This window comes from Papilio xuthus, unplaced genomic scaffold (assembly GCF_000836235.2).
Source record: "Papilio xuthus unplaced genomic scaffold, Pxut_1.1 DF826933.1, whole genome shotgun sequence".
Taxonomy (NCBI): domain Eukaryota; kingdom Metazoa; phylum Arthropoda; class Insecta; order Lepidoptera; family Papilionidae; genus Papilio; species Papilio xuthus.
Window position 1 is genome coordinate 2240717 of NW_013531716.1, and position 25125 is coordinate 2265841.

The following is a 25125-nucleotide window of genomic DNA, read 5'->3' on the forward strand; positions in this document are numbered from 1 at the left end:
CTCAAAATTTGCCTGTTTCGTATGTGCACAGCAATTTATTGTGATATTTTAAATATTATAGGATAAGATGCAAATCATGATCTCGTATATAGTCTATGTACCTATCTATGTGATTATTATCTTATTTACATACTTGTAAATCTATACGGGTCTGTATAAGATGCGGGCTAAATGTTTTTCTAGTTAAACCATGCCGAAAGGCAACAATTGTTTGTCAATTCAGTCTTTCCTTTTCATTTAGTTATGTACATTTTATTTATAAGCTACTATTTATTTACATATGTACACATAATTTGTAAACAGTTAGCAATTCTCTGTCAATTTTTTGTACATAGAGAAATAAAATACCATTGATGTTTAACGTCTATTTGAAATGTTAAATGTTGACGCAGTTTTCATTGTACTCGTTGTAGGATCAAGAGAGTTGCAATCAACATCGACTCCATCCCAGCACCTCGCTGCCCGCCGGAGCTGCACTGACACCCGCTACTGGCTAGCTCGTTAGTCGCACCTGCCTTGACTCTTACCCATTCATCCACCTTTCAGCTAAACGTGTACCTAACTAACGCGCAAAGCTAAACCGTCTCCTAACATTACTTGGTACACCCACCTCTTCACCGAGGTCAATTAATATGCTCACATATTCTTCCGAAGCGATTTTAAATTACATTTAGGTGGACAGATGCTATTACAAATCACTGTAACTTTACCATTCGTCTGCCTAAAGTGGTTTATCTTTGCGCTCAATTGAAATGAACGACTTCGACTTATTTATTGTTGAGGGCTAATTAAAAATATTTTTAGATGTCACACTTGTAGTTGTTACTCTTTATACCTATGACTCAGTTAAATAGAATTTATAAAAGGAAATGTTTTCATAGAAACGATGTCTATAAATTTGTAAGCCGTTTTCCACTGACGCGATGTTACATAGCTTCAGATGATTTCATAATAATATTATTTGAAAATGCAACTATTTTTGTAGATACTTATATCTGTTTCACTACCACTAGATAGAGATTTACATTATATTTCCACAGAATGTTATGTTTGCCAAAACGGACAAACAATAAAGTATAGACTACCGCACAAAGAATCGTTATCGTTATCTCCCTATGAGGATTGAAAACATTTTTCATATTAATGTTTACAACGCAAACAAAAACACATTACTACGAGGTTCGGGTTCGAGGGTCCTAAGTTTTCCCTAATACTCGATTGGATAGTCGTCATTGCGTCGCTTAGGAATAACCATCAACAATGGAAAGTAACACAGCACTATACAGCATACAGACAGAACGGCGTCTTGTTAATTCTATGACACCTAACAATTTTCATTCTACCTGAGAAAATTCCTATTCCTTCAACAGTGTCATAGATGAGTTGCCTTTACATTTCGTAGAACATGTGTACGCAACTCACTTGGCGATAATCTTATAACGACTACGCTATTTTGTAGGCGTAATATACTTTTGGACTATTTATTATGTATTGTTAATTACTATATATGTTGTATTAAGATAAATAATTAAAATAAATGTTAATAAATGCCTCAGCCAGACGACAACTATTATTTTATTATACCAATCGCTTGAAATAATAGCTACTAACAGACCGTTAAATTTGCAGCCAAGGCATACTCGAAGCATACACATAATCTAATTAAAATTATAAGCAGTAAACATTCTGATCGCAAAAATTCTACTAATCCGACCTACATTTACGCAATGTTAAGCGAGTCCACGACCAACCAGACAAGACTTTAACGGCAGAGAAGAACTGAGTAGGAAAAAATCTATTTATTAAGATATTCTATCCATAACAAAGTCTTTTCAACATAGAATTTTAACAAACTTCCTGATCTAATGTCCTAAAGGCTGGAGAAATGGCGGGGTAAAATGCGCACAAGGAGTTTGTCAACATGGTTTGGAGACGGTTACAGTACATTAATAAATATGCTTATCACTAAATACATAAAATCACACCATTCATAAATAAAAGTAGCATAATGTAACGTCCTTGATTATAACTAGAAAAAACTAAGAGACGAATTCCAGTTCCCCTAACCCCTTAACTATCGTAATTTCATAACTTAGCTCGTTATAGTATTAATCTAATCTGAATCTGGCTTCGGAACGTCGACGAGTTAATGTGGCAGTTGGATCTTCTGTCTCAACTCGACAACGCCACTGCGTAACCTGGGGGAGCTATAGCCGATTAAAAAACCATATATACTATATTATTGAATAAACAATAAAGAAATAAGTAACAATTACAGAAAAAAACATGAATTAGAAAACTACAGGGAGTTATAAAAAATAAACCATAATTTTTATTGTATAACTATAAACATTCGTGGTTTTTACTATAATAACATTAATTGTTAATATTTAAATTTTTTTACTACATACAAAGCTTTCATAGCATAGTTAAAGGTATAATTTAATGATAGCAACTAATAAAAATGAAAACTAACACCGCTGACCTCTACAGATATGGACCGGGCGCTGCTTGGAAATGACAGCTTTTGTTTTATTGCGACTTAAAAGCTATCTTTATTGTTAAAGTGTGTATATTTAAGGATGATTACTTTGACAACCAACGCCTATGATGTATCGAATTAATTTTGTATAAGTATATATGTTTTTATTAATAGCCGTTTGTCTATTGACGGACCGTACACGCATAGCGACCAACTATGAACTACCAAACATCGGTCTTGTAATTAAATTCATCGAACGAACGTACCGTAATTTAGGTGTTTTATTACTTTTTGAATTTATTACAGTTATTTGGCTACGTATCGTACAATTAACTCAAAGACACGAAATAACCAGCTAATATCAAATAACAAACATAAACATTGTAGACTTAGAGCCGGCTTTAAATAGACACATTATAGTTCGAATCCTCACCGTCACCATCCGATCCCGCATTTTGCGGCAAAATGATAAAAATCTAATAGGCACAAAATACTACGCCTCGTAGCCTGTCCATGCATGGTGAATCAATAACACTGACAGTGACATCTCTCTTCTCTGTCTCACAGAATTGTCAGTGTCAGATGCCGCAACTCGACGTTATAGCGTCTGCGTCTGACATGCCTTTGTTTTTATTTATTGATTTATTGCCGCTCAGTCTTAGTTAATGCAGTAAAGTTTGGTTTGATGCTCACTAATTTTCACGATGTCAGCTCGTGATCCCCGAAACTTAGATTCTATGACATCTAATGATAATATTTCCACAAATTCGACGGACGAAGGATTGCCTCGAGACTTCAGTCAAATAAGTCTTATAAGCACATCGAAACCAGATGAATTTTATAGCAATGGCCATTCCGAACTTGCTTTAAAAAATTTATATGGATATTATCGATCACAGACGCTTTGTGACGTAGTACTGATTGCCGAAGGTTGCAGGTGAGTCCCATTCACATCCTTTGTTTTGTTCGGCTTATAATTCCTTTGTTTGTTCACAAAGAAAAAGTAATGAAACAAAATCTATTCCTACTATTAGCAATTCATTTTTAAGTTATTAGTTAATATTTTAAATTGTACCTTACCAGATTAGGCAAATCTTATAATTTTATACCCATATTTAGGGTAAAGTTAAACTGCTTTTTCATTTGATTACCATGCTGTACTGGTTGTACAAATATATGCTATTTTGTAATGGTGACAATTTTGGATGTTTCACATTCTATAATTCAAGTTCCCACTTATTTTTATAACAGGGTTCCTGCACATAAAGTAGTATTATCATCATGCAGCGAGTATTTTGCAGCAATGTTTACAGGCTCTTTGAAAGAAGCAAAGCAAAATGAAATTGTATTGGAAAGAGTTGACTCAACAGCTCTCAAATCATTGGTGCATTATTGCTACACTGGTATAATAGGTTAATATTTTCTTTTATCAAGCATATTTGGTTTTGTTATGCTAGAGCTTGCGTTCACAATACATTTTTATTTGCAGAGCTAAAGGAGGAATCAGTTGAGATGTTACTGGCAACATCAAGTTTATTACAGCTAGATGCTGTTACAAAAGCTTGCTGCACTTTCTTGATGAACCAGCTTGATCCTTGTAATTCTTTAGGGATTGCTTTGTTTGCTGAACAACAATCTTGCCTCACTTTACACAAAAGTGCTTTGGAGTACACTTATCAACATTTCATGGAGGTCAATAATTAAAGAATTTATTTTAACTTAGAATAAGCTGTAGCATTGTATAATTAATTAAGAATGTAACTTAATTATTTGTAAGTAGCACACATTTCAGGTGATTGTGAGAGATTTTTGATATAAATTGCTTGTCTATGGTGATTAGAATATAAGATTATTTTACTATAGCACAAATCTATTGCTTTAGCCATAAGAATAATTATTACAGCACAAAGAATAGTATGAATATTATGTTCAGTAGTTTTAATTGATGTAGGAACTCCTTTTATCTTTTTGTGTTATTAAAAATGTAGATATATAGCGCAATATTTATGTAAAAAATAAATTTCAGGTAATGAAGCAGCCAGAATTTCTATCTTTACATGTAGATCAGTTAGCCAACTTGCTCAAATCAGATGAACTTAATGTAATCTCGGAAGAGGATGTGTGTGATTGTGTTTTAACGTGGGTACACCATGATAAAGAAAACAGGGAAAAATATTTACCAACTTTATTAAAACTTGTTAAATTACCCTTACTATCATCGGAGGTATGTATTGCTCACTTCAGTATTACCAATATGTAGATTTCCGCCGTTAAGTATATTTATTTAATTTATTTAGAATTGCCAATTAAATATGTTATATACTATTATATATATGTAGTACATAAGTTACATCTTAGTTAGTAAACTAAAATATATTTCAATTACAGGCAAACAAAACATTAATGTAAATAAAGTACTAGAGAAAAAAGTTTCATAAGTTATTTATCAACTTTAATTGTTTAATACTAAAGATTTTTCCTCCAATTGAAGTCAAATAATGTACCAAATGCCAATATTTTGTTTTAACAATTTAAATTTTGTAATGTTGTTAAATTTTCAGTATTTAATTGACAAAGTGGAGCAGACTTGTGGTAAAATAAAAGAGTGTCAACCATTAATCATGGAAGCAGTGAAGTGGCATCTACTGCCGGAAAGACGAGGTTCACTTGCATCTTATAGAACAAGACCAAGGACTTCTACGATTGGTCGACTCTTGGCTATCGGTGGAATGGATGGTAACAAGGTAATTATTTCTATTGAAATGCAATAGTTTTTTTAAATATTATTTTAATTCAGAAAGAAACTTAGAAATGTGTGAATAAAAGCTTAGTAAAACATTGTATTTACGATATAATTTTATAAAATTAAGAATATTTTGTAGTACTCAAATATTTAGAATGTTAGTAATTTTAGCGATATGTATTGAGGTGTTTTCAAAGTTTAGATCTGATAAGTACCAATAAGCATATTCGAAATTTTCTAATATATAGCTAATAGATAATTTACACTTTTTTAAATAGGGTGCAAGTAATATGGAAATCTATGACCCTCGGACTAATACTTGGAGTCCATACATGAGAATGGGCACTAGACGATTACAATTTGGAGTTGCAATCCTCCCACGCAGGCTGATCATTGTGGGTGGCAGGGATGGCTTGAAGACATTGAATACTGTAAGTTGACAGTATAAATATAGATATAGAATTTCCATAAACAATTTTTTTTTCTATTTCTTTTGTATCATTGTATAATATTATTTTTGTTGCCAATTACATCTTTGTGATATAAATCAACAATGTTTTCGCCTTAGCTAAAATTCTCTTTTTAAATCTAATTTGTCTCGGTTCATATTAATTTTAATTAATACAAAACAGTTGTTGATTTATTCGTTATTACAAACAGACATTCCAATTTTATTATTATGTAGCTACTCACTGTGGGTTTCCCAGTCCATATTTCTATATTCTTCATACAAAAATGTCGGTCTCAGAAGCCAACGGTTAGTTGTACATAGATTGTGTATACAGGTGGATTCTTTCGACATTTCGACGTTGAGCTGGAGCACGCTGGCGCCGATGAACACGCACCGGCACGGGCTGGGCGTGGCCGTGCTGGGCGAAGGGCCCAATGCCCCCGTCTACGCGGTCGGCGGACACGACGGCTGGATATATCTCAACTCCGTTGAAAGGTAATGCTTGATTTACATTATTCCAGTACAGAAGGACAGTAGCGCTCAAAATCATCGCAGGCATACAACTGGCATAATGTAAACTGGCGCCACTGAGCCCATAGCAATCCAACTTATGTTTTGTCCAAATTGTGTTTACAATACGAAATTTCATGGAGAATCGTAGCCTTTCTAGAGATGCCTTCTAACAAACTTTGACATATCCATCTATTTAAATATTCTCGTTTATATATACACAAATCCGTCAATGCAAAATAAAAAAAGAAATAATTTTTAGCCTACGTGTTCTTACAGATTATACATGTATGCCAAATTTTAGAAAGATCCATGCAGTCGTTCTGGTTTTATCCGTCCATTTAAATATTCGCGATGTGTATAGATGGGACTGTATAACGCGGTCGTGGACAATGGTGGCGCCGATGGCGGGTGCGCGCAGCACGTGCGGCGTGGCGGTGCTGGGCGGGAGGCTGTACGCGGCGGGGGGACGCGACGGCGGCGCCTGTCTGCGCTCGCTCGAGTGCTACGACCCCGCCACCAACCACTGGCACAACTGCGCGCCCATGACGCGTCGTCGCTGCGGACTCAGTGTACCTACCTACTTTACTTTCAAACTAGCGCTCGCCGGCGACGCCCACGCAACAAAACCTTTAACACGCCCGTGTTCATCAGCTACCATCGCCTCTAAGTCTCGTCAAAATCGGTCCAATCGCGAACGCGACCTTGACAGACAGAGAGATTAAAACTTTTCAAAATTATTTTCTTTCCCAGTATCACAAATATATCACGTATATACATTTTTTTGTATATTACATGCAAACACTCCAATTTTATTAATATGTATAGACACCTAGCCCTTTAGTAATGAGACATTAGATGAGATTAAGTCATTTAAACATGATGGCAATATTAAATTAGCGACGGTAGTACAAGTTCCGTAGATCTACCGAAGTTTACAAAATTAGGTATCTCTGTTTATTAGTATGTCCTGTGTTAGATGTGCGCTGCGGGCGGGTACCTGTACGCGCTGGGCGGGCACGAGGCGCCGGCCAACACTGTGGGAGGGCGACTGGCCTGTGTGGAGCGCTACGACCCCACCACCGACACGTGGACCTTGCTGGCGCGACTCTCCTACGCGCGAGACGCCATCGGCTCATGTCTTCTCGGTGACAAGATCGTCGCCGTCGGTATGTACCACCTTACACAAGGCAACTTAAATCTTCGAAATTCGTACTAAGCGCGAGTCTCCGATATTTCTATCAGTTATCACCAAACCAATTATCGACGCATCTCAGCATGTTTACAAATCTATGAAAATGTATGCGATCCGATGATTTTCAGACGGTGGCGACGAGTGTGTTAATTTCTAGCTTTGTAATAAACTATGTCTTCAAAAAAGTCAAACACTGTCGGCACACAGATAGGTGTAAAGTAGAAAAAGGCCTAATTTTAGTCCACGTTTCAGTCCTCGTTTCTTTCCCATCCTTTACTTATAAGGAAAGGATAGGGAAGGGAAGATTTTCTTTCTGTGCGTGTTCTCCGTCCGTCGATTAAAGGCAGACAACGTGTTTCAAGCAGTGGTCACTTCACCATTTCGACGAATTCAGTAATGATCGTTTTCCACCTTATAATATAAAGTATAATACTTTCTATTCTCCATCAGGTGGGTACGATGGTGCGCAGTACTTAAATTTAGTGGAAATTTACGACGCGGAGAACAACACTTGGCGTAATCTGGCTCCATTATCAATAGGTCGTGCGGGCGCCGCTGTTGTCGCCATACCGCCGACCAACAAAATCCTTTGATACGGATTGTTTCGTCTGAATCGTTTGTATTTTGAAAGACAAAGAAACACAGATTAAAAATAACTGATTTACTCTTCATTATTATATCTGAATAAACAATGTATTGTACGGAACGTAAGAAGGTATCATTGGTTTAGTTTATTGCACGCAAAGGATCACAAAAAGATAAATAATTCACTTGTGCTATTTGTACTTAAAGGTTTTATGTTTCTATTATGTTGAGCGTAACATTTTTTTTTAAATAATATGCTTTTGAATATTATATGATCTTTATAGTTAATGAAAATCCAAAAAAATTGCGAATAAATAAAACGATTGGAATATCGTTTGTAACGTAGAAGAGTGAAGTAGAAATAAATTGTAAGTTTTAATTTCTTTTTTTAATAAAAAAGTCATTTTTCTTTTTCGCATGGCAGCATTTTTAGTTTACTTTCTTAATAAAAATTTATTAAACTTTTGACTTTACATTAGATAATTAAAAAAAGACTTTTACTTGTGATCGCTAACGACTAGATTTATCATCCAAAAAGTATAAAAGACGTGTAACTAACATATTACAAAACTTTTATAAGTTCCTCATTTATTAAATTTGTTTAACCTAAAATTAAGCTTAGATCATTTACCGTTGGTTTCTGACACCAAAATCTGTGTATAAAACTTCGTCTTTGACAAAACAGAGTTAACAATATGTTTTAAACAAGCTTCAAGAAGCGAGCACACAATTTCCTTTAAGGCCGGCGACGCATCTGCAGTTCCTCTGGTGTTGCAGATGTCCATGGGTATCGTTGATCACCTCGGTGTTCACGCCCCTCGTTTGCCCCCTTCTCTTATATAAAAAAACAGATATTTTGGTCTCAGAAACCCACGGTTGGTATTAAAGTTTCTCTATTTAGATCCACCAACCTATAAGTATGGTGCTTAATATTAATTATTTACTGTGATCATATAAACCTTAAATCAAACATATTTTTGTTAAAAAAATCATAAACCGATATTTATTATAAGTGTATATTCAATTGTATTTGTGCTGCCTTACTGTGTGTTTCGATTGTTGTGATACTTGTATTGAAACATGTCAAGTTTCACTATATTCAAAACCCACAGATACAATCAAACTATTGTATAGCTTACCCGCGACTACTCTGTGCCAAATTTTATACAGATACATTTCGCCATTTTGTATTCACCTGCTAACAAACATCCATACATCTAAACTGTCCCATTTATAATATTAGTAAGATTATAGTTGACATGTGCTTCTTTCGGTTTATATAAGTAAATTAAAATCACCCATTTTCATGAGATAAGTTCATGAACTAACTTAAGTAACTTACCGTGGGTTTCCGAGACAAAAACCTCTGTTTAAAATCTTTCTTTTGTCTAAGATAATAACGGGGATTACGGTAGGTTTTATACTGAGATTTTGGTATCAAAAACCCACAGTTAATAAGCTCAATAGATCGATTCTAGATGATCTCATAATGTGCTCCTTGACATCCGTCAACTTGCTATCTCCGAAAGTGCGATCGTAGGAGGCTGGCAAATCCGAATTTAACTTTCTGATTTTTCGACCGCATTTTTTCGATGTTTGTGATTTCATACAGTATATTTTAACTGCAGATATTTTTTCATTGTCAAATACTTGTATGAAAACATTTTATTCCTCTCATTTTGCTTACATATGAATAATTATTACGGTTAAAAATAAGAAAACGTAACATCTCCAACATAACCAACTCTGCTATATTTTTATACGTTATTCGCATTTAAATATCATAATGCATTTATATTTTACTATTCATTTCGATTATAGTGATATTGTCTATTGACGAATTGAAAAAAATGATCTCAAATTTTTTTGTCGAAAAAATTTTTACTTACATCATTCATTTTGAATCTGAAAATAATTCCAATCGCAAGTATTAATAGCATTTAATTATTATTAATAATGTGTTTATGTATAATAACATGTAATCAATGTATGTATTTTATTTTTTATATAATTTTTATCATATATTTACACTAAAGAACTTTTTTCCGCTAAAGTACATTTAACAAAAACTTACTCGGATATTAAATTAAGTATTACAATATGCAATGAATGTGGATGGTCCCTAAATTATATTTATGTTATTTTTTCAAACCCGAACGAATTTAAAATGCGTCGCAATATTTTTTTTATTGTTGCATCTCTCATGTACAGTATAAAAGCAGTATGGGACATGAAACAAATTTAATCAATATACCAGGTCGGATTGATTTAATTAAATATTTTCAGTATTATTAATGTTAATTTTAAACAATTTTTACAATATATGTTTGAGGACCGTGTGATGACAGAGTAAGAAAAAAAAAGCGGGATTTAATTATAAGTATAAAATTAAATTACTGTTTTTTTAAGCCATTTATGTAACATCACAATGAAAAGCTTTGAGTATATTATAAGGGTTCGTCCATTAAACAACGTTTAAAATGAGATGTCACATGTATTTCTTTTTTCTTACAGAGTTCGAAAATTATATTGATAATAATCTAACTAATTTAAACACATTGCATTTATTTTGAAAATGTCATTATTGGGGGACTATAATGGGTTCAAAAGATATAAAAAGTCACGTGATTATTGGACGAATCCTAAGTGCTTTTATAGTTGTAATTCTTAAAGCAGTATATCGGTGTATCAAATAAAGAGATTAAAATTTATATTACTTTTATTTCCCTTATTTATATTTTCTTCCTTTTATTTTGTTTATCTTCGTACTTTTTTCATTGAATTTGTTATAACTATTTTATGACTCGATGAAAGAGATAATACTTTAGGGCATCTATTAAAAATGGCCCAATTAAGAATTTAGGATAATATACATAGCTCATTTTTAAAATCTTAAAAAGAGGGAAAAAGATCGTGTAAATTGTAATTAATAAAAAATTCCCAAAAGCAATTTTTTTGTAGATTTGAGGCAACACCAGGATAATCATCTGAAATGCTGGCAACATTGATTCGAGTGTCGTCTTTTCATTTTCATAGATTCCATTTCTGCTTTTTGTGCCGTAAATATTAATTTATTGTGTGAAAATATAATTATAATCACAAAATAATTTACAATAAAAATGGCTCTTCACGTTCCCAAAGCACCCGGAGTACCCCAAATGCTAAAAGATGGAGCTCGGGTAAGTTAAATTCATAACCAAAAACTATAGGCGAGTCATGTGTGTGCTAATGCCGACAATCCAGCATGATTTTATTTTTGCAAAAAAAATCATATATACCAAACATAAATAGTTTGAATAATAGTCCAAATAGTTGACGATACAATAAATATTAATTAAGACAAAAAATTAAATGCATATTCGTTAAAGAAAATTATTCATAATGAATTCGTGAATCTCGTTAGTTACAAATTTCTTTATTGCTACTTTTCAGATGTTAACAGGCTTAGATGAAGCTGTGTTTAGTAATATAAACGCATGTAAGCAATTTGCACAAAGTGTTCGTTCAGCTTACGGACCTAATGGCATGAATAAAATGATTATCAATCATATTGAGAAACAGTTTGTTACAAGTGATGCCGGAACTATAATCAGAGAGCTCGACGTTGAGCATCCAGCTGCAAAATTAATGGTCCTTGCGAGTCAAATGCAAGACTCTGAAGTTGGTGATGGTACCAACTTTGTCATTGTTTTCTGTGGAGCGTTATTGGAAGCGGCAGAAGAGCTCTTAACTTTAGGGCTGAAACCCAGTGAAATCGCAGATGGGTACGAAAGAGCTCTTGATAAATGCATTGAATTGTTGCCAGGATTGGTTTGCCATGAAATAAAGGACTATAAGAATGTTGATGCTGTTGTGGCTGGAATCAAACCAGCAATTATGTCAAAACAATATGGCAATGAAGACTTTATCGCCCAACTTGTAGCAAAGGCGTGTATTGCTATTCTACCGGAAAAAACAACTTTCAATGTTGACAATGTTCGCATTTGTAAGGTATGTTAATTATTAATTTGAAGAATAACTAAAATGTAACAAGCAGTAATATACATTTCAAACTAACTTTTCTATTTAGATATTGGGAGCTGGCCTTCAACAGTCTGAAGTTCTTTCTGGGATGGTATTCAAACGTGAGGTAGAAGGAGATGTAACTTCAGCCACCAAAGCCAAAGTAGCAGTCTACTCATGTCCCGTAGATGTTACGCAGACAGAGACCAAGGGCACAGTGCTTATTAAGACAGCAGATGAACTTCTCAACTTTAGTCGTGGAGAGGAATCACTTCTAGAGAAACAGATAAAGGAAATTGCAGATGCTGGAATTAAGGTTGTTGTAGCTGGTGCTAAATTTGGTGACATGGCTCTACATTTCCTGAACAAATATGGAGTGATGGCAGTTCGACTAAATTCTAAATTTGACTTGCGCCGTTTAGCAAAGACAGTCAATGCTACTGTAAGTTACATATACCTTGATAGTAATTTTCTTTTTTACAATATTTATAAATAAACGGAAGTATGCATTTTACATTTTGTGCCTCTTAACTATGGAAAGAAAAATTTAATTCTCAAGAAATATATGAGACATTTTTTTTCAGGTTCTTCCAAGATTGACTACTCCAACAGCAGAAGAACAAGGTTATTGTGACTCAGTGCGAGTAGATGAAGTGGGAGACACCAGAGTTGTAGCATTTGTAATGGAGGCTTCAGAGTCAAGAATTTCAACAGTTGTTATTCGCGGTTCCACCGACAATTATATGGATGACATTGAGAGAGCAATTGATGATGGTGTCAACACTTTCAAAGCTATTGCTAGAGATGGAAGGTAAGATTAATCCATATTTAAAGTAACTTGTATAATATTTTTACCATATATTCAAATTATTTTCTTTGTATTCAGATTTTTACCTGGAGCTGGTGCAACAGAGATAGAGTTGGCGCAGAAACTCCTCCAATATGCTGATACACTACCAGGCCTTGAACAGTATGCAATCAGGAAGGTTGCAGTTGCGTTAGAAAGTATTCCCAGGGCATTAGCTGACAATTCTGGAGCTAATGCAACTGAAGTTATTAACAACTTGTATAAGGCACATAAGGTATTTGTTCTTTTTATATCTATATAACTTTGTAAAAGGCTTTTGCAACCATGTCTAAAAATGTACCTAATGTTTGTCCTAATATCATGCCACTATGATTTTTTATATTAAAGTCAACTAACCAAGCAAAACATTGGCAATTGAATTTGTTAAACACAAGAATTTTTATTGCATTTATTACTATTTCCTTATTATTGTTTGTTCTTAGGTTTATTATTAGTCACAATCTTACTAATATAATAAATGCAAATGTTTGCATGGATGAATGTTTGTTTGAAGGTATCTCCGAAACAGTTGAACGGATCTAGCTAAAATTTGGTATACATGTAGAACATAGTCTGGAAGAACAACTAATCTTAATACAAACTTTATTTTCTTATTCATCATTAACAAATTGATTTTGAATATTACCTTTCAGGATGGTAAACAAACCTATGGATATGACATTGAATCAGACAGTGGTGAAGTTTGTGATGCAAAAATAAAAGGAGTATTAGATGCATTCCTACTTAAGCACTGGGGTATCAAGTATGCGGTTGGCGTGGCTACCACAATTTTGAAAGTAAATCAAATTATTATGGCGAAGAGAGCTGGTGGACCCAAACCTAAACAGCCAGCAGGCAGTGATGATGAATCTTAAATTTAGTTTCACAGCATTTATTTACTGACACACATAGTAATTAATTTGTCACTGAGAGACTTGCTAAAGATTTCGTAAAAACAAATCTACAGCAGAACTATTAGATGGCTCTAGGTGTGTTGTAAGAGCTTAATGTATTTTCTTTTCTTTAAACACATTGTTTAATGTAACTTTTAACCTTATTATATGTTAATTTAAACAGCTTTGCTTTAATTGAATTTAATATTATGTTCTCTAGCTTAACTTTGGTTCACGTCTTAAGACCTTTAATAAATAGTTAACAACAAGTGTAAAGTGTATTTCTTTCTCAAACTAAAGAAACCTAAATTTGAAGCAGTGCTAGTGCTGTCTATAGACCAACAAGTGTTTAAAGCGGTGGTCATAATCAAACTAAATTATAACAGCTCACTAGCGCCCCCCTGTCAACATCAAAAAATGTCACAAGATTCTTCTACTGTAGCTGACATGTTTTTTTCTGCTGTCTGCGTCTTCCACGGCATTTTCTATGTCCATGTGGCTTTTGTATATTTTCTGATAGGACCAACGGCTCAGATATCCTTGTGGAAAGTCCTTCTTTTGAAATTTTCATACAATATTAATAATACAATTTTAACATGATATCTATCTCACATAATTTTTTATTAATAATCATTTAGCAAATACACACTTAGTTGTAAATGCATATTTTTTAATTACAAAGTTCTAAAATAACAGGCTTGTATAATGCATAAAAAGAATGACCAATGATTTTATTAACTGAAGAAAAATACATGCTGTCAACCTGTTGTCAAATAGCGAAGGGAATTTTATCGTTGCAGATTTAAATTAAACAATTATTCTTATATATATTATTAATTTACATTTAGCGAATAATAATAAATAATGTCGTCCTACAAAGTAAGTTGCCTTTTTTTATCAAATATGATTTAACCTCTTTGGACATTTATGATAATTGGAACACTTTATATATGTTTTATAAGCAATCCAGTGCAAGCCTAATGTGTATGTTGTTGTTTGTAGCCCATTGACTCTAAAAGAGAGGAGTTTAGGCGGTATTTAGAAAGAGCTGGGGTTATGGACGCATTGACGAAAGTACTGGTCAGCTTGTACGAAGAACCAGATAAACCAGAAGATGCCTTAGAATATGTTCGTAAACATCTAGGTACTGACGGTGGAGAAGATGAATTAGAAGCAGCCAGGGCTCGAATCGCTGAATTGGAAGCGGAAAATGCACTTTTGAAAGGTGAAACAGCCCCAGCGGAAGGCTAAAGTAAAAATAACCATTGCCAATTGTACAAATGATCTCAGGCACAATAGATGATCTCAAAAACATAATTGTTGATCCTTTAAAGATATAAAGCAAATATTGTGTGCACACAAAGACTATTTCGTTATAATTTAGATATGTTTTAAGTTTGAGTGCAGAAGAGCACATTAAATTTTTGTTCTTTTACATGTCGTTTCATTTCAACTTTGAGTCATACTTGAAGAGATGTCAGCATTAAGTAGCATTCTTGTATGAAAAGTTGCTTCTAAACAATAATTTATATAAATTGTGTAGATCTCAATAACCTGTCACCAGTAAGTAATAAAAAAATTAACCTACTACTACTAAAATTCTCAAAGTATCATCTATCTATTCACTGCACTGCCAAGCAGCCAGCACTATAATAAATTTAATATGAACTTGCTAGGAGCCTGCAGCACTAAATGAAAGAAGTGTATTTTTATTTACGTCACCAAAAACAAAAATGCATGCTAAAAATGTAAGGTTAGTAAAGAAAAACAGTAGGTGAAGTATTAAAAACAAAAATGGACTGTAACATATCATTTAATTTAATCGTTTACTAATCCATCATTTGATTGATTGCATATCATCTAGATGATTTTATTGCATTTTTTTTAAGCGGCAGCACTGATGATCTCTGTGTACTTCTTAACTTTGCTGGCAACACTCATGTCTACATATTTGTCTCCAATAGATACAATCATTCCACCAATCAGGGCAGGATCAACTTTTGCTGTGAGTTGGATTGTCTCATTACCTTTCAGGAATTTCTGTAATTAAAAAGTTACTGTGGATTATGTCATTGTAAGTTTTATAAGTTTCAATATGTAAGTTATGCATCAAAATACAGTACCCTAATATAAAGCTAATATACTAAAAATAAAGTGAAATAGAGGAACATCAAATACTATTTATGGCAGCTATTGAATCTTTTACTTCGTAAGCATTAAAACAAATAACATTTTATGAATAAAAGCTAGTGTAATTTAAGTAGTAACATTAAAATAAGTAATATTAAGTAGTTATTTAGTTTTTCTTTCCATAAATTAATTGGGAACAAATATTTTTTAATCAATATCCAATAAGAAGTGCAGCAGACTTTTCAAGTATTGTGTATTCTTTATCCAAAAACATTTTGTATATTAATCTTACTTCATTACTTAAGAAAATAAAAATAAATTCCTATTCCACCATTTAGACAAATACTTGATCTCCTTATGGGAGAACAACAGCAGAGGATTAGAAATATGACAAGCCTACAATCATATAATACTTGTAACCTAGAAATCGAATAAAACCTGAGCCGGCACCATGGACTTTACCAACCATAAGCACTATATAATGGAAATTTATATTTTATGAAATTAAAGTTGTAAGGTGTAGATATTTCTATGAAATCGAAAATTACTTTGAAAAAGTACCTTCAAAGCAGCTTCCAAGCTTTGGGTTTGAGCTTGATCTAAAGGTTTTGCGGTGATTACTTCGCAAGTTACTTCACCTCTGTGACCAGCCATCATGATCTTGAAGGCATTGATAACAGCATCTAATTTGCCAAGTCGACCATTTTCAGCCATAAGGCCCAACAAATTGCTAGTAGTGGCTGAGAGGTTGATCTAAAAACAAGACTTTTCATGTAAAAAATTCATACCTGCAATATTTTTACATTTAAATTTTAACTTTGTAAGTTACCAACCTTTGATGAAACATGTTTTAAGGCATCCACTTTCAAACTTCTCTTCAAAGTAGGATTGATGATAAATTCTTTCAGTTTAGCATCAGCCTTGATAGACTGCTGGAACTGGCGCAACTCTTTTTCCACAACATCTAAGCTCTTGGATTTGGAAGCCGCAGAATATAAAGCAGTAGCATATCTGCCTTCCAAGCCGAACACTTGAACGGAAGGTTTGATGAGTTGAGATGCGGCAGATGTGCTCAGCGACCGCACCTGAGGGCAATATTACGTAATAACTTTTTTTATATTACATGTTAAATTTAAATAGTATATTTGAAAGGAAGATAAATAATTACAAGCATATTTGTCTTGATCAGAGACATATTAAGTATCGTAGTTTATTCTACTATTCCTTAAATTTTACACGATTTTGGATCAATGTCTGACTCTGACAGATACAGCCACAGATAACAGATAGACGAACAGACAAACTGTCAGCTGTTATCAGGTACACAGATCATACATGTGCACAAAATGAAACCTAAGCAATAACAATTAAAAATTGTTTTATTATTAGGAAAAGATAAAGTGAATCATTATAAAGTGCATCTTCCGGCCTCAATGTAAAATAGTATTTCGACCATATCTAAATTAGTTAAGGCAATAAATCAGATTCTTGTGCAACAGTAAAGAATAGTAAAACTTTCCTTGTACTAGAAAACGGAACACAGATAACATATCCATGCTTCCCTTCATTTTCCCCATCTTTGAGATTTTTTTATGTCAATTGTCATGTCAATGGTGATGGTGTAAATGTCTGATGTCTATGTGAGCCACGCCACAGAGAATCTTGTGAAAATACTTATGTAGTTTTAATATCTTTAACTTGAATTAATTTACTTGAAAACAGTTAAACTTCTAATTTCTATATTAGAATTGAGTTTAAAATTTGAAAATGGCTTCAAATGAGGGCCGAAGTGTACAGTCAAACTTGCATCAGCAAGACCTAACCAAACTTGTAAGCTGGAAATTGTTATTTTGAGAACTAAATGCTAGATGTATAATACTATATAACCCATTTAATTATATTAAGACTTACTTTTATTGAAATTATTACTAAACCAAAACATACTTTATACATTACGGTTTTGTTTCTTGGCGATATTCAATTACAAGAGTATCTTCTTACTTTCCAGGATGTTACAAAGTTATCAGCTTTATCACCTGAAGTAATATCAAGACAAGCCACCATCAACATTGGTACTATCGGTCATGTAGCTCATGGAAAATCAACAGTGGTAAAGGCCATATCAGGCGTCCAAACTGTCAGATTCAAAAACGAGCTTGAACGAAATATCACTATTAAATTGGGTAAGTTCTTCCTTTAATTTAAAACAACATATAAAAATGTTTAGCATTGCTATTTTGGTATTATTCATTGTCAGTAAAATTGCTCAAAAATTGTGTTATGATTAGCAGTACACATGTTGATGAGAATAGATTCCACGGTTTTTATTTTCCCAATAAATTTAAAACTATTTTTGATTACTTTCTAAAAAGGAAAACAAAAGTTAAAGAAAAGAATATGTGAGAGACTACTATGATGATGATGTTGATATGTGATTGTATCCAACAATTTATAATTTTGTTAGCATTTCTGAGACTGTTTATGTACATATGTTCAGAATATCCTATGTCACTCTATCCATAATGCCCTTTTTTTTATTTGCACAATTCACCTTTTCTGGGCATCATGGCATAACATTTTCTTATAACTTATGTACTAATAACAAATCTGTATATCCATGAAAAATCTAAGATGTATGTGTTAACCTCATTTAGGTTTCCATTATGATACTTATATGAAACCTTTTAGTCATCATTCCAGTCTCCGAAAACAATAATAGAATAATTTATTTTATAGAGTTGTTTCAGAAGTGGAAAATCATGGTTAGATTTAATAATGCTCATGCGCTTTGTGTATAAACAGATCTTTGCAATATACCATGTGAATAGAATCTGAATTATTTAGAATAACTTTTAATATTGCTACTTTATTATTTAAAAGAAAATTAGAACAATTATTAATTAAATCACATGGTATGTTGCAGAGCGCCTGTCGGAATCTTATATAAGAGTGTACCGTGACATGGCTGAGGAAAAGAGAGAAAATTTATTTTACGAAAGAAAAAGAAGATCCCGGAAAAGAGTGATGTCACCAGAACCTGAAATGTTACCTCCATCAAAGAAACAGAAGAAGAGTAAACAGAAAAAAGATGAATTTATTATTGAGAAAATAATTGGTTTCAAATTTGAGTCCGGAAATGAGTATTTTCATATCAAATGGAAGGGGTGGCCTGATAGTGAAAATACATGGGAACCAATTGACCACTTGGATAACTGCCCAGCAATATTAAAGAGTTTTTTACTGCAAAAGGAGCTCAGATATTGTGAAAATATTGAAAAACTAAAGAAAGAATTATCATTTGATAATTTATTAAGCGAAGAAAACCTGCTGAAAAGGATAGATGAGGTTGAAGATGATTCAGTATCAAACTTGAAACAGAGTTTAACAATTAAATTACTAGCTATGATATTACTACAGGAACATGAGGAATGTCATGCCACAGAGTTGGTTCAGAATAGTCGAAACTTATTACAACTGTATGTAGCAGCAAGAAAACGATGTCGTCAAATGATGGCACTTCAAGAATGGGAGGAGCATTTAAATCAAGTCGATGATTGCAAGAGGTTAAGCGTAGAAAATAATGTAGACTTTGCTGGCCCACCGGAAAATTTCACTTATATTAATCATTCCATACCTGGTGTTGGAGTTGATATTCCTGAAAATCCACCCATTGGTTGTGAATGCACATCATGTAACTGTAGATCAAAATCGTGTTGTGGCATGCAAGGTGGTATCTTTGCATATGCATATAATAAAAGATTACGTATTGCCTCGGGCATACCAATTTATGAATGCAATAAAGCATGTAAATGTTCAATAGAATGCACCAATAGAGTAGTTCAAAGGGGAAGAAATGTTAAATTAACAATTTTCCGAACATCAAATGGTTGCGGGTGGGGTGTACGGGCAGAACAGAAAATAAAAAATGGACAATTTTTATGTCAATATGTAGGTGAAGTTATAACATTTGAAGAAGCAGAAAAGAGAGGTAGAGAATATGATGCTAATGGTTTAACTTATTTGTTTGACCTTGATTTTAATTCTGTTGAGAATCCTTATGTTGTTGATGCAGCACATTTAGGTAACGTGTCACATTTTATAAATCATTCTTGTGATCCTAACTTGGGTGTTTGGGCGGTGTGGGCAGATTGTTTAGATCCCAACCTTCCTATGTTAGCGCTGTTCGCAACACGTGATATTGAGCCAGGCGAGGAGGTATGTTTTGATTATTTACAGAAATCATCGGATTGTGATGTGGCAGATGTAAATAATTCAACAGAGGTATCTGACAATGTCAATGGGTCTATAAATGGAGATGTTGATCGGGCAAGTCCAAATACTGCAGAAGCAAGTATGGGTATAACACCTAGTTCTCCATCTAAATCGAGGTTTGAGATTCAACAGCAAAGTAATACGTCCCTTAAAAATACAGAATGTAAATGTGGGTCACTAAAATGTAGGAAGTATTTGTTTTGATAAAGATATTGAAGTGTGAGGCGAATGATTTTCAATGTGAATCTTTTTTTTTAATTCATGTGCAAGCAAACAAGCAACTTCTAGATTGCATCTCAATGAACAAAAAAGTTTTTATTAGTAAAATACAATTGATTTATATTATGACATAGTATAATTATGTTGGTATATCATATCACAATGTTTTTTTGACTATCAAAACAATGGTATAGTTTTTCAATTTATTATCTATGTATGGCACAATGGAAAAAATCTTTTGCACTAAAAATAATTAATTGTAAGATATGTTAATATCTATATTTTAAGATATATAAATATATATTTATATGAAATATATGTATTTTATAATAAAATTATAAATGAGTACCTATAATTTGTAAAATTGACGGAAAGATAAATATTACCGAAATTAAAAAAAAATACACGTGAAAATTGGGAATATTTACTAAAAGTACATCATAAAGTATTGCGATATAAGATTAGATAAAAATCTAGAATAATACAAAATCTAGATGTAATTTCCCAGTATACTAAGAGACTGTTAAATTCTTGCAAAGTATTAATTAGAGGTTATAAGTGTAACCTTTTTTGTTATTTTGGAATAGTACATTTTTTATTATATTAGTTTTAAGACAACATCTGTATGAACACTGGCGTTCTACTTCAGCATTTAAATTTCACTTCGGTCCTGTTTCTTTAATCATGATTTTTGAATTAATACGTAAAAACTAAAGGGGGAGCGGGTCTGGCATGTACTACGAGTGGTCACCGAGTGGAGGGAGGAGTCGAAAAAACTAAAAAAAAATAGGTTACGTAGTATGGTTATGTTCCCTTACATCCTTGTATAGGTAAACTTGTTTACAGTGAGTTTTTGATACCAAAATCTCTGAATAAAATATATCGTCATTCCTGTCTTTCATCTTTGGTGAAACAGACATAAAAATATGTTTTAAATGAGGATTTTGGTATGAGAAACCCATGGAATAAATTCAACTGTACATGTTCTATGTTGGAACTCTTATTTTTTGTAATAAATGTTTTTGATAATATGCTAATATTAGTGTATTTATCACTATTTCTACTATAAAATATACAATTTAAATGTTGAACATTGAGTTATGTATTATGTTTAAAAAAATATATATTTTTTCTTGATCTGTCATTGAATATAAGTACACTTTTGATTTTTTAGCTAATATTTAGTTATTATTTAGTTTTTCTATACACTTTAGTTAATTAAATGCAATAAATATAAACTGAGTACTTTAATTTGAAAAACTTTTGTCATAGAAATTTCCCAGGTAAATATCTTTTTAAATCATAAACGAAAAGAAGTAAGCAATTTCTTTATAGCAATTCTCTCTGTTTCATTTTGTAACTATAAAGCGTTACAATAGTTAATGCAAAAGATTTATTATGGAGATTAAAAAAAATGTGATTTATTTTGAAAGTACTTCTTTATCATTTGCCTTTTTATAATCTGTAATTTTTCTAATTGAGTTGTATTTATATTAGAATTCAAAAGGAAGAAGGTTCTCAATTTGTCTGTAGGTGTTTTTTTGTTACTTCGTAATTACGAATTATTTAACTGAGCAAATCAAGCCTATAGTTCTTTATATATAGAAATTCGTAAGTATGTATGCATAAAGATAAATGTTTTTAGGTTATGCTAATGCGAAGATCTACAAATGCGATAACCCGAAGTGCCCCCGACCGACTAGTTACATATCTGGGGGGTCGTCTAAGGATGATAACTTCCCATGCCTGCGGCCCGCGTGCACCGGTCGCTTCCAGCTCGTGCGTCACGTCAGCTTCGTCGACTGTCCTGGTCACGACATTCTTATGGCAACTATGCTTAACGGAGCCGCTGTTATGGATGCAGCGTTACTACTTATCGCTGGTAATTAATGCAATCTCTAGAATTATGCTCGAACCCAATATTCGATCCAAAAGATTATTCTAATTACTTTGTACGAAAGAGACAACAAGCGTCTTTAAAGTATTATTTTCTTTTTCAAGACTGATTGAAGACGTATGCCTACCTGTAAGATATGTAAATGTTTGCAAAGTTAGAGGATTGAGGAATGTATGGATGGTTTTTTTGTGTAAGATATGTAAATTAACTACCTTTTATAAAAAAAAGGAATGTGTATAAACATTTTAAAATAATTATTATAGGTAACGAGTCGTGCCCCCAGCCTCAAACGAGCGAGCATTTGGCCGCGATAGAAATCATGAAGTTGAAACACATCCTGATCCTGCAGAATAAGATAGACTTGGTGAAAGAAGGGCAGGCGAAGGAGCAGCACGAACAGATCGTCAAGTTCGTGCAGGGCACAGTGGCTGAAGGCTCGCCCATTATACCGATATCCGCCCAGCTCAAATACAACATTGAGGTATAAACACTTTGTAAAGTGTCATTTTTTATCAATTTGCTAGCTATTGCTAGCGATTTCGTCTGCGCAAAATTGTAAGAAAAACCTTAATTAGGAGCCTATGTTTTTCCAACCTGCGTTCTACATCTATGACGTACTTCATCGAGATCTACTGAGCCGTTCTGGATATACCTACAAACAAACATCCATCCATACATTCAAATATTCGCATTTAAAATATTATTATTATAAAATAAATAAATAACTTTTTATATAGGTTCTATGTGAATACATAACAAAGAAAATCCCAGTACCGTTGCGAGATTTCACATCGCCGCCGCGTATGATCGTGATCCGGTCGTTCGACGTGAACAAGCCGGGCTGTGAGGTGGAGGACCTGCGCGGCGGAGTCGCCGGCGGCTCCATACTGCAGGGCGTGCTCACTGTAGGAATGGAGATCGAGGTAATCAAACTTTTTAATTATAAGGAACAATAAACGTATAAAAGGCATCGATGGCTCAGTGGGTAAGTAACTTGTAATCTGTAATTCCTGGGTTCAAATCCTGTTATGTACTAATGTGTTTTTCCATTTAAGATTTTAAAAGTTACACATTTCTTTGACAATATCATTTTTGGTCTATAGATTTATTTTGGATATATTACTGTTTTATTAACTGACACAATATGTTTGTTTCTAATAATATTTTTGTATGTAATGTGTAATTTCCATTGATTTGAGGTATAATGTGTACGTGCGTATGCGCAGGTGCGGCCGGGCTTGGTGAGCAAGGACGCGGAGGGTCGTCTGACATGCCAGCCGATCTTCTCGCGCATCGTGTCGCTGTTCGCGGAGCAGAACGAGCTGCAGTACGCGGTGCCGGGAGGACTCATCGGCGTCGGTACTAAGATCGAACCCACGCTCTGCCGAGCTGACAGACTCGTCGGACAGGTATGAACACCACTTCTTCAACAGTCTGCTCACACTGCGATTAACACATTTGATTTATGCTGACATAGAAAGTTAAAAAAAAACGACACCCATGGTTGAAAAGTTTTGAAGTAACTATATGACAATATTAATTTACTATGCAAAATTCATAAAAATTAACCTAAAAAGTGGCCTATTTCTATAAATTTCAATAGTAATACTCAATTAGACTCCCGCGACGTCGTCAGGGTGGATAGTTATCTTCTTAAAGGGTGAAAGAATTTTTCAGATTGGTTTAGTAGCTTATTTAATGTAAACAATCAAAATTTTCCGTGTGTAGGTGCTGGGCGCGGTGGGCACTTTGCCTGGCATCTTTGTGAAGCTGGAGGTGTCGTATCACTTGCTGAAGCGATTGCTGGGCGTGCGTACTGAAGGCGACAAGAAGGCTGCCAAGGTGCAGAAGCTTACTCGCCACGAGGTAAGTGGGATGTTTTTCATATCTTGGTAACTTCGCGCGAGACTACAAGAATACTATTTATTTTACTTCTTACTAATATTGTAAATGCGAATGTTTAGATGGATGGGTGTTTGTTTGGAGGAATCTCCGGAATGGCATAACGGATCTTGTTGAAATTTGGCAGAGATGTAGAACATAGTCTGGATATAAATGTTTTTTTTAATTCGGTGCGGACGGAGTCGCGGGCCACAGCTAGTATTAAATATTATAAATTAAGAGTAAAATTAAATGTTAGGTTGGCGTATTAACTTTCTTAAAATTTATTGATTTCTCGTTAATGTAACATTAATTTTAGATGTTGCTTGTAAACATCGGCTCGCTGAGTACCGGCGGGCGAGTCATCGCGACTAAGGCCGACTTGGCCAAGATCGCCCTCAACAACCCCGTCTGCACTGAAATAGGAGAAAAGGTCGCTCTCAGCAGACGAGTGGAGAACCATTGGCGGTAAGTTGACTGTGACTTTCTAACTTTAACACTGTGTCTAAAGAAAACAAGTAAATTCGTCAAAGAATTCATAGGAAGCAAAGATGAAACGTCTAAATAGGTTCCAGCTGTTTAAAAAAAAATTATGCCTTGTCAAATTGATTATAAATAATTTTTGCTGTAAAATGTTGACGTATATCGTTGCTATGACAACAGTCCACAGAGTACTTCCTTTTTTGTACATCTGTGGTGTATTTTAATGCTACTGTTACATGATCATGCTGACATTTATAATAAGCAAAAGGCAGTTTTTCCCCCATTGTGACGAGTTTTTACAATTTGTCTAGGCAATTTATTAACAGGCGGCATGCACGACTAACCGGTAACATAAACATTGGTTATCGAAAGAGTTTGCGACCGATGTTGAGGAAAAAAACAAGTTTTTTATAAAATATATATTTTTTTTTTTTAACAGGTTAATTGGCTGGGGACAAATCCAAGGAGGAGAAACTATCGACCCCGTGAAGAACTGAAGCTGTTTATAGATCCTTTTATATATTTATCTATTGTC

General features: G+C 33.7%; 4 protein-coding genes across 5 annotated transcripts; 3 read left to right on the forward strand and 1 right to left on the reverse strand.

The window, feature by feature from the left end:
- The first annotated feature begins 3065 nt into the window (after window positions 1–3065).
- Window positions 3066–9696, forward strand: LOC106122220 (kelch-like protein 5). The gene is made up of 10 exons (XM_013318129.1): window positions 3066–3419; window positions 3734–3894; window positions 3972–4174; window positions 4509–4706; window positions 5044–5226; window positions 5504–5656; window positions 6011–6171; window positions 6551–6758; window positions 7166–7355; window positions 7832–9696. Exons 1-10 carry the CDS (start codon window positions 3187–3189, stop codon window positions 7972–7974), a joined length of 1833 nt encoding a protein of 610 aa, XP_013173583.1. The 5' UTR covers window positions 3066–3186; the 3' UTR covers window positions 7975–9696.
- Window positions 9697–10998: 1302 nt separating this feature from the next.
- Window positions 10999–13977, forward strand: CCT8 (chaperonin containing TCP1 subunit 8). The gene is given in 6 exon segments (NM_001312755.1): window positions 10999–11145; window positions 11399–11956; window positions 12036–12410; window positions 12553–12779; window positions 12855–13050; window positions 13469–13977. Coding segments are annotated over 6 exon segments (1638 nt in total). The 5' UTR covers window positions 10999–11085; the 3' UTR covers window positions 13691–13977.
- A 1528-nt stretch (window positions 13978–15505) lies between these two features.
- Window positions 15506–17105, reverse strand: ATPsynO (ATP synthase subunit O, mitochondrial). The gene is given in 4 exon segments (NM_001312568.1): window positions 15506–15748; window positions 16400–16591; window positions 16672–16923; window positions 17007–17105. Coding segments are annotated over 4 exon segments (627 nt in total). The 5' UTR covers window positions 17034–17105; the 3' UTR covers window positions 15506–15592.
- Window positions 17106–17428: 323 nt separating this feature from the next.
- On the forward strand, window positions 17429–25118 carry Eif2g (translation initiation factor 2 gamma subunit). 2 transcript variants are annotated; one of them, XM_013317982.1, is made up of 10 exons: window positions 17429–17668; window positions 17847–18021; window positions 18762–20294; window positions 21975–22211; window positions 22490–22707; window positions 22964–23149; window positions 23453–23635; window positions 23955–24092; window positions 24427–24575; window positions 25030–25118. In XM_013317982.1, exons 1-10 carry the CDS (start codon window positions 17606–17608, stop codon window positions 25085–25087), a joined length of 2940 nt encoding a protein of 979 aa, XP_013173436.1. In that variant the 5' UTR covers window positions 17429–17605; the 3' UTR covers window positions 25088–25118. The 2 variants fall into 2 exon arrangements, with proteins under 2 accessions (XP_013173436.1, XP_013173435.1); XM_013317981.1 differs by lacking the exon at window positions 18762–20294 and having other exon boundaries at window positions 17434–17668.
- The last annotated feature ends 7 nt before the right edge of the window (window positions 25119–25125 follow it).